Source organism: Camponotus vicinus, unplaced genomic scaffold, assembly GCF_025532165.1.
Source record: "Camponotus vicinus isolate PSW18456_S1 unplaced genomic scaffold, iyCamVici1.0 SCAF_4, whole genome shotgun sequence".
In the NCBI taxonomy this organism is placed as follows: domain Eukaryota; kingdom Metazoa; phylum Arthropoda; class Insecta; order Hymenoptera; family Formicidae; genus Camponotus; species Camponotus vicinus.
The window spans coordinates 11,819,644-11,829,703 of NW_028141976.1; the positions used below are offsets into that span (position 1 = coordinate 11,819,644).

At 30.8% G+C, this 10,060-nt stretch overlaps 1 protein-coding gene and 1 long non-coding RNA gene across 3 annotated transcripts; one reads left to right on the forward strand and one right to left on the reverse strand.

Moving 5' to 3' along the window:
• Nucleotides 1-2,692: 2,692 nt before the first annotated feature.
• LOC145970073 (large ribosomal subunit protein uL6-like) lies at nucleotides 2,693-5,066 on the forward strand. Of its 2 annotated transcripts, none has more exons than XM_083096498.1 (4): nucleotides 2,693-2,852; nucleotides 4,109-4,247; nucleotides 4,523-4,850; nucleotides 4,938-5,066. In XM_083096498.1, the coding sequence occupies exons 2-4, from the start codon at nucleotides 4,110-4,112 to the stop codon at nucleotides 5,039-5,041; spliced, it is 570 nt and encodes a 189-aa protein (XP_082952624.1). In that variant the 5' UTR covers nucleotides 2,693-2,852; nucleotide 4,109; the 3' UTR covers nucleotides 5,042-5,066. The 2 variants fall into 2 exon arrangements, with proteins under 2 accessions (XP_082952624.1, XP_082952625.1); XM_083096499.1 differs by having other exon boundaries at nucleotides 2,708-2,915.
• Nucleotides 5,067-5,634: 568 nt separating this feature from the next.
• LOC145970075 (uncharacterized) lies at nucleotides 5,635-8,261 on the reverse strand. Its single transcript, XR_014438316.1, has 6 exons — nucleotides 8,052-8,261; nucleotides 7,624-7,944; nucleotides 7,288-7,435; nucleotides 7,022-7,212; nucleotides 6,744-6,950; nucleotides 5,635-6,646 (listed from the first exon to the last, which is right to left on the reverse strand). It is a non-coding gene; the product is annotated as an uncharacterized LOC145970075 (long non-coding RNA).
• Between the last annotated feature and the right edge of the window lie 1,799 nt (nucleotides 8,262-10,060).

Consider the following 10,060-nt stretch of genomic DNA (forward strand, 5'->3'; position numbering starts at 1 on the left):
AGTATTGTGCGTTACCTAAGGCCGGTATTCATAGTCCGTTCTTATATTTAAGATCGTCTTAAGAACCAATTCAACCAATCAATGACCGCATTGCAGCTATTTGATTGGTTGAATGGGTTCTTAAGACGATCTTAAATATAAGAACGGACTATGAATACCGGCCTAAGACAAAGACCTAAGGCATAAAACATAGTCTTAAAATCTTAAGGCAGCCATTCTGCTCAGGCCCTTTGACGCTGTTGGCATCATCAGCACCAGTGATGGTAGGCCGGGTGAGTTTTTCGCGCATGCGCAGTAGTAATCACAGGAAAGCAACGGTGAATCAGATAGCGGATTATGGGCGCCAAAGTTTTGGCGGGCAACAGCATCTGAGTCGGTGATTTTTGTATTTTTTTCTTTTTCAGCTTAATTAAATTTTTGATAATAATATATATGATAGTGTGCTGTTGGTCGCTCGTAAAAATTTTCTAAAAATTTTCCTTCAAAAATTTATTTAAGGGCGACCAGTGACACACTTTTTGCTTCTACTAGATACTTCGTTAATGCCGCGTTCGCGGCGCATGCGCGAAAAACTCACCCGGCCTAACGATCATATAGTTAGCAGACAAATTTGATATTCTCTATTATCTATTAAACCAATCGCTTGGGAATCGTTTGGACACATTTAGGAATAGATTCTCATAGTTTAGGAAATAATAGTTTATTTATAATTAATTAAAATAAATTGATCGTATAGTTAGCAGATATAAATATTTAAAAAAAAATTTCTTTTTTTAATTAACGTGAAATTATTTGGGAAATATGTCTGTAATGTTTTTAACGTTTGGGAAATAATTATTTCATCTGAAAATCGGTAAATATGTCGATGAAAGGAGCCCGCCTCGACCTCCGGGAAATTAGCCGGGCAACTTTGACTTTTTTAATTTTTTTTTTTTTTTAATCGTTTGTTGGTTAATTTCTTACGACAAGCATGGAGCTGACACACACACACACACACACGGGTGGGTGCAAGGGGGGCCTTCGGCCCCCCTCCCGCACCCACCCCGTCCCCCACGCTTCGCGTGAAAAGTTGCAAAATGGAACCTCGCTTCGCGTGGAAAGTTGCACCCTACCGTAGGCACCCCTACTGGCGGGGTGGGTGCAACTTTCCACGCGAAGCAAGGTTTCACTTTGCAACTTTCCACGCGAAGCGAGGTTCCACTTTGCAACTTTTCACGCGAAGCGAGTGGGACGGGGCGGGCGCGGGAGGGGGGCCGGAGGCCCCCCTTGCACCCCCACGTGTGTGTGTGTGTGTGTGTGTGTGTCAGCTCCATGCTTGCGTAAGAAATTAACCAACAAACGATTAAAAAAAAAAATAAAATAAAAAAGTCGAAGTTGCCCGGCTAATTTCCCGGAGGTCGAGGCGAGCTCCTTTCATCGACATATTTACCGATTTTCAGATGAAATAATTATTTCCCAAACGTTAAAAACATTACAGACATATTTCCCAAATAATTTCACGTTAATTAAAAAAAAAAATTTTTTTTTGAATATTTATATCTGCTAACTATACGATCAATTTATTTTAATTAATTATAAATAAACTATTATTTCCTAAACTATGAGAATCTATTCCTAAATGTGTCCAAACGATTCCCAAGCGATTAGTTTAATAGATAATAGAGAATATCAAATTTGTCTGCTAACTATATGATCGTTAGGCCGGGTGACTTTTTCGCGCATGCGCCGCGAACGCGGCGTTAACGAAGTATCTAGTAGAAGCAAAAAGTGTGTCACTGGTCGCCCTTAAATAAATTTCTGAAGGAAAATTTTTAGAAAATTTTTACGAGCAACCAACAGCACACTATCATATATATTATTATCAAAAATTTAATTAAGCTGAAAAAGAAAAAGATACAAAAATCACCGACTCAGATGCTGTTGCCCGCCAAAACTTTGGCGCCCATAATCCGCTATCTGATTCACCGTTGCTTTCCTGTGATTACTACTGCGCATGCGCGAAAAACTCACCCGGCCTACCATCACTGGTGCTGATGGTGCCAACAGCGTCAAAGACCGGTCCGAAATCATAAGCGCGCTTAGGGTGCAGTCCCACGTAGAAGGAAAAGCGGAACGGAAAAGAAGTATAGTGGGGGTAACCAATCAGAACGTTTCTCCAAAAGACATTATACCTAGCGTTCTCGTATGTATGTACATACCTAGCATATCTAGTCTTTCTTATTCATAAATAAAATTTATAAATTTATATTTATATAAAATAATAATGTTCGGTAAATTTTTTTATTATAATATAATAAATATGTGTGTGTGTGTGTTTTATTTTCAGATATATATATTAAATTTTGTAACAATTTATTACACTTAGGCCGGTATTCATAGTCCGTTTTTATATTTAAGATCGTCTTAAGAACCCATTCAACCAATCAAATAGCTGCAATGCGGTCATTGATTGGTTGAATGGGTTCTTAAAGCGTCGTCTACAATGGCCGCAGCATAAGGTTGTAAGGCCGTAGTCGTAAGAAATTGACCAATCCCAGTTGAAGTTCAGGAGAATAATCAACTGTGATTGGTCAATTTCTTACGACTACGGCCTTACAACCTTATGCTACGGCCATTGTAGACGACGCTTAAGACGATCTTAAATATAAGAACGGACTATGAATACCGGCCTAGGTGCACGTTTTTAAGGTCCACAGAGGGCGTATCGCTTTCAGGGATCACTTAAAAGCGGGCCGTGAGCCGTAACACCTCTCATTCTTCTCTCTGCTTCGCATCTTCATCGGATTTTTGCTCTGCCTCGATCTTTTTAAGTCTCTTTCCATCTTTTCCGGTTATCGTGCGGCGTGTTTCAGGTAAAGAAATTTCCGTCCTTAGGAATATCCTAAAAAATCAGCGACGATCCGTCGATTTGTCGGGTATGAAATTTGTTTTCACATGTTCCTGACATTTATCATTCTTCCCACATTTGCCGTGATGTAATATTTTTCTGCGACACGCGGAACGTTTTGCGACAACGAGCCATAAAACCCTTGCCATAGCAGTCAACAATTTGCTTACGTACTATTGAAAAAAAAATCGCTGTGCACGAGTTTTATTGAGTGATTTTTATGAGAAATTTAATTTTTTAATTATGCAATTTTATGATATCGATCCATCTTGATTCATGTAAACAACTGCTGTAAGCATTGACCTGTCATAACCTACAAAATTCTTATCGAAACTCAAATATGTTGTGTGTATTATAATGAATGTGCGATATTACATTTGAATATTTTTATTACTTTTGGATACTATTTTATATAAAGTAAAAAAAGAAGAATCTTGAACACTATTATATTAGTTATCACACCTTCCTTCATCCCTTCACTCGTGTCACACATTATGCTGCATGTTAAAATTTTATATCTTTATTTCCAGTATGTGTATCTTACTAAAATCAAGGAAAAACGTATTGAGACTATTATATTCTAAGATGTTAAAAATTGAGTTTCACGTGAAAATTACATAACTTTCTGGCAAAAACTAGACAGGAATTAAATATTTAGATGGGGAATCTTTCTCTTCGTATTTTACAATGAAAGATATTGGATTAAGCAGTTTTGCTTAGACAAAAGATAATAATCTATATGATTAATTTTTAATTAATTTTTAATTACATTTTAGAATAGAACAATAAATCACTCCACTCTAGCATATATATTACTAGTAGTAAAGTACCAAATTTTAACTACAGTATAATATGATAGATGAAGGGTCCTAATATGAGAAATTTGAGCTCTAACTTGGTGAATTTTGTTATGACATTTACACACACGTGGTACTTGACACAAAATAAAGATAGAGAATCGTATGGAGATTTTAATCTCATTTATATCGTATAAAGCTACATACAAAATATATTTCTATGTCATTTTTGTCTAATTATATTTACAATTTTCTTTTGCTAATATAAATAATATAATTAACACTTTCAAAGTTTAACAAATAATGACTGCACAACAATTGTAGATTTTATTATATTGTATCATAGCTATAATTATTATGATAATTAGTTATATTTTATTGCATAATTATATAAAATGTTTAAGTAAATTTCTTGGCATTGCAGAATGAAGCAAATTGTGACTAATCAGACAGTTAAAATCCCAGAGGGATTGACTGTCACAGTAAAATCTCGTCTAGTGACTGTAAAAGGACCAAGGGGTGTTTTGAAATGGTCTTTTAAACATCTTGCACTCGATATTCGGGTAAGAAAATAATTTTTTTTATATATACATATTATTATAAAATATTATTTGTGAGAGTATATCACATCTCTTGTATAAGATCTCTTATTAAGAATAAAATTTGATTAATTGCAATGTTGAAGATATATTGTGAAGATAATCAGCAGGATTCCCCTTCATTTTTCATAAATGATAAATCCTCTGAAATTTTTGTGATTGACATCAAAATATTTAACATCCACATCACATCCACATAACATGCTTTATGAATGTATATTTTTTGTTATGTATTCTAGATGATAAGTACCAGACTACTTAAAGTTGATAAATGGTTCGGTACGAAAAAAGAATTAGCTGCTGTTCGTACCGTATGTTCTCATATTGAGAACATGCTTAAGGGAGTCACAAAAGGCTACCAATACAAAATGCGAGCTGTGTACGCTCATTTCCCCATCAACTGTGTGACTACGGAGAACAACACAGTTATAGAAATTCGTAATTTTTTGGGTGAGAAGTACATAAGGCGTGTTAAAATGGCACCTGGTGTAACTGTTGCCAATTCTGGAAAACAGAAAGATGAGCTGATCATAGAAGGAAATTCCTTAGAAGATGTATCCCGTTCAGGTACCTTGAAATTATTTCTTTAAATAAATAAATGCAAAGAAATCAACTTGAAATATATTTCATGAGAATTGTTTGATTCTATTTCAGCTGCTCTCATTCAACAATCGACAACAGTAAAAAATAAGGATATAAGAAAGTTTTTGGATGGTTTGTATGTATCAGAAAAAACGACGGTTGTACCTGCTAGATGATGAATAAATTTCTTGTCTAATTATAGCTGAACAATGAATTTAATTAATGCATATTAAATCATTGATCACACTGACCTAACACCTAATAAATATATTTTTTTATTCCCATTGAGAGATGATAGCCTAACATTTTAATACAGTTATATACGCGGCAATAGAATCTAATTATAGCTGAACAATGAATTTAATTAATGCATATTAAATCATTGATCACACTGACCTAACTTTATTACATTACATGTATGTATGTACTTTATTACATACATTGATGATATTACATTACAAGGAATTACATTTTAATAATATGAACGGCACTGTTTCATTTTGTACTCAAAAACAAAACATTTGCAATACAAAACTGATGTTATCTTCAACATACTTTAAGATGTGACTTTACTTCATCTTGCCTGAACATGCATTAGCATACTTTAGAGATGCAATATTCTCTTCAACAACAATTTTATATATTCCATAAAAATGTAAAATTATGTATTATTATATATATTATAAAATTTCAATGCGCAATAGAAATTTGTTATAAAAATCGTATATCTTGGCGATTTTTATATAATTGCAAAAATGGGATCGTGAATATGAAATTCGTATACATAATATGTATATATATATATATACATATATATATATATATATATATGTATGTATATATGTATGTATATATATATATATGAATACCTTGATGAATGAAAACCTTGATTAATATTGCGAGATCGTAAAAATCTCGCCCGTGGCTGTTACTAAAATGCGCATTACTTTTACTAAAATACGCATTTTATTCAAATTTTTATTTCTACATTTCTGCGATTTGAATGAAAAAACATCTGTCATACACACACACACATATATATATATATATATATGTGTGTATATATATATATGTATATGTATATATATGTATGTATTACAAATGTTTTTTTATTCAAATCGCAGAAACGAATAAAAATTCGAAGAAAGGAATAAAAGCATAACTCTAAAATACGTGTTTTACAATTAGTTAAAGTAATATAACAGCTGCGGAGTTTCTATGACCTCGCAATATCAATCGAGGCTTCCATTTTTCTGTTCATTAGCTACTGATTACGCATGCAACGTAACAATATTTTTGAAAAATTACCTGATATAAATGATATACGTCAACTTATACGTCACATAGCAAAATAAACCAAGATCAAATGAAGCTAAAGTAGAACGGAAAGAGTAAACTAAATTATGTTATAATATATATATGTAACACAAGAACAATAGTCCGGAAAACATTAAAGTGGAAAAAAAGAGATAATATAGTGTACTGCTAGAACACATGTGTTCTTACGAGCAAATTCCAAGATATAATATCTCGTCGAAAATTTGAAAAAAAATGACAATTACTTGCCAAGTACGGGATTTCGATAAATCTGCAACGCCAACTTTTTATTATGCCATACTTATATATTGAATTTTTAAACATTGTCGGCACAAGATATCTTTTTGTGTTAGAAGCGTGAAATATGTGTTGTCCTGTATCCTTTTCATCAAAAATGTGTAGCCATCTGGGTTTAAAGTAGACAGTATTTACCAACACAAATTTTGTACTGTTGTCGATATGTTCTGTTCAAAATATTTAATTATTGAAAATGTTTTGTATAATTCTTTATTATTATTTTATACACATAATTGTTAGTCAAATATATCTGATACAATATACCTGGAAAAATTACGTCGGATATATCATATCATTTGTTATTAATTCAATGATTGAGTTAATAAATTTAACAGTATCATATCCAAAATCTGTATTTAAAACCAAAGATATAAAATGATTCATGTACATCGTTAAAAAGTCATCCACAAAATAACTATCTTCGTGAACATACACCGTGTGTGTTATCTGCAACGCATTGTTTTTAATACCCTAAAACACATTTAAATGTATCATTTTCTAAAAAAATCATGTATCATTCAGCTCTTTTGCGTGTTTTTCACCTTGCATTTAATAAATTTATTAAAGCTTTCAATTTGTCGTTAAAAGATATTTTATCATCGAAGCGAAGAACAGATTTTAATTCATTCAGTGTGGATCCTTCAGCATCATTAGAAAGTAAGGATAACATTATATATACGTTTAAAGGAGAAATTACTATATTCATCTCGGTACTTGAATAAGATAATAGACTCTATGATATAAAACATAAATTGGAAATTAGAAAACTTAAAGTTTATAAGATATCTCAAATGCACTAATTACGTACCTTGTACAATGGACTTGCAAAATTGTTACACGCTACTAATATACTTTGAAAATTATTTGGATCTTTATTCGCTAACACATTTTCACGTTTATTGCTATGTTTGTTTCAAAGGCATTTCAAAGGCTATTGACGATAATCGCAAACAACTCTGTAATACATTTGACAAAATTAAAAGAGAGCTACTGTATTTCAAATAATACTTTATTACATTAAATATAGCTAATAGTTTACATTAAATGTAGAGATATATATAAATATATATATATATATATATATACACATATTATATAAAACTATATTAGAGAAAACATTTTTTAAATATTGACGTAATCATACCTATCCATAAAAACATTATGACAATTGTGATTCTATGATATATGTGTGAAATATATTTCGAGTAAAATGAAGGAAGAATTATTAAACTTAATAAATTATTTATATATGCGTATTAGATATAGTAGCTTTCTAGTTCTTTTTCTCTTGTTTGTCAAGTTAAAAATCAACTGTCATTTTAAATGATTAGCGCTATAATACTTATTGTTAGAAAAAGTTGAAGAACTCAAAAATTCGAAATTTGCATATATATTATTCAATTTTAATCGAAAATTCTCTCTTTACTTCACATAATTTAAATGCTAACTGCTTGATCCCTCATGCCTATTAACAAAAAAAAACTGTCAAAAATATTATGGAAAGAAAACATGTTGTTTTCGCACAAAATTCAAGTGAATTTTACGTGATTTTACAGATGATCTTGAATTTACTTTAACAATGTCTCCAACGGTTTACAACTTTTGGAAAAAATTTTCATATATGCAGATTTCCTCTTGCGATATTTTGGAACAGTTACAAAATGGAACAGTAACACACTATTGATGATAGCACACTGTGTTGTTTTAACTTTATTACACTGTTATTATGTGTCTCTGTATCTAGCAACTGTCGTCAGAAGTATCACATAAAGGACACTGGAATTATAAAGAAAAAGGAAAAAAATTGTATGATATAGTTTTTTTTACAATATTTTGTAACCTATCTTTAAATCGAATAGAGTTGTGGATAACCGTATGTTTATATTAAAACACAAATAATCTTTTCATGCGAAATTATGCGATTTATTAGTTTATAGTGATAGAAAATGTATATAATAAGAGATGCACTTGTAAAAATTTATTTCATATGCGGAATAGATTGTAACTAAAATATTGTAGAAACATTATTTTTATTAAAACAAATTTTGAAAAATAATATTAATTATAAAAACTAAGTAATATTTCGTACATTTTATTATACAAAACTATTATTTTATTATATAAAATAATGAAAACATGAAATAATAATATAAAGGAATTTGTCTTTTTTTATATGATTTTACATAATAATGTATTATAATTTACAAGCTATTATAATGAATATTATAATTTACAGACAATAATAATTTTTTTTATTTGTAAGAAAAAGATCGTATATATGTAGAACGTTATTTTTTAAGAAATGTATAAACAATATATGAAAAATATATGAGCAAAAAATCATAATATTTAATCAAATCTCTTTTGAACTATAAGATTATAGTTTATTGTTTATTATAAAGATGCCTATACATGATAGCATCAAGCGTCGAGCGTCTGCGCAGAAAACCATACCGGTACCATTGCGCAGATTCAAAACGAGTTCGAATCCAGCTACAAAATTAGTTGTATATTTTATTAATATTTATAATATATAATATATAATTTAATATATAATATATAATTTAATCAATTATAATATTTACCATTAGTAAGATAAGAAGTTTTAGACTGTGAATTAATGATGATCCAATCCTTAATGTAATCATGATTAAAATTTTATTTTCATATACTTGACATACAAACTTTACAAGTATCAAATTTGTAGCCTATGAAAACAATGTTACAAAATATTTCTAACGTGGAGATATATAATAAGAGATATATAAAATAGGACTGTGTATATTACAAAAAGTATGCAAGAAAAGTTCATGAAAATTAATTCTTTAATGTTTGATTAGGGTGCTGTCACATGGCAGTCGGAATTTCGGAAAACGGAATCTCGGAAAAGTACTAGAGTGGTGATCAACCAATCAGAATTATCTAATAAAGTTTGAATGTCGGTTTTTCGATAGCCTCGCTCCCCATAGAGCGATTTTTACGGAAAACGGAATGCTATTCTAACCTCAAATTGTTTTTCAATTCAGAAAATTTCTTTATTATTTTCTGTTATAATAAACAATACATACAAATGTCACTTTTTTATATATTTTTCTATTGTATTAATTATTTTTTTTGTCGGAAAACTATCAAAATAAATTTTTCTATTTTTACTCATTTCCGAAATGCTCCGAAATATTAGTCCATGGGGAGCCCAGCCACAAAAAAAACCGGACCGACAAACACGCAACTTTAACAAATATGCAGCTATGCATAACATAAGACCATATGGACCAATGAGCATCGAGTATTATGTTATGTAAGTCAATATGGCGACTTAATACTCGATGCTCATTGGTCCATATGGTCTTATGCTATGCATATGCAGCTATGCAATTTTGTGTGTGATGGCCTTTAAGGTGGAAGCACATAAAATTGCAGGAGCGCATTACCATAAGCATAAGAAAATTGATTGGTTCATTTTCTTATGCATATATTTGTGGACCAATCAATTTCCTTATGCTTATGGTTATGCGCTTATGCAATTTTATGTGCTTTCACCTTTACCAGTATCATTGCGCAGGATTCTGAATGGCTGCGTT

What these genes read in the sequence shown, in the direction of transcription:
- LOC145970073 (XM_083096498.1), top strand. Translation starts at nt 4,110, where the DNA reads ATGAAGCAAATTGTGACTAATCAGACAGTTAAAATCCCAGAGGGATTG. An exon ending in ATCTTGCACTCGATATTCGG is followed by an intron (nt 4,248 to 4,522) that starts GTAAGAAAATAA and finishes TATGTATTCTAG; the next exon opens with ATGATAAGTACCAGACTACT. An exon ending in AGAAGATGTATCCCGTTCAG is followed by an intron (nt 4,851 to 4,937) that starts GTACCTTGAAAT and finishes ATTCTATTTCAG; the next exon opens with CTGCTCTCATTCAACAATCG.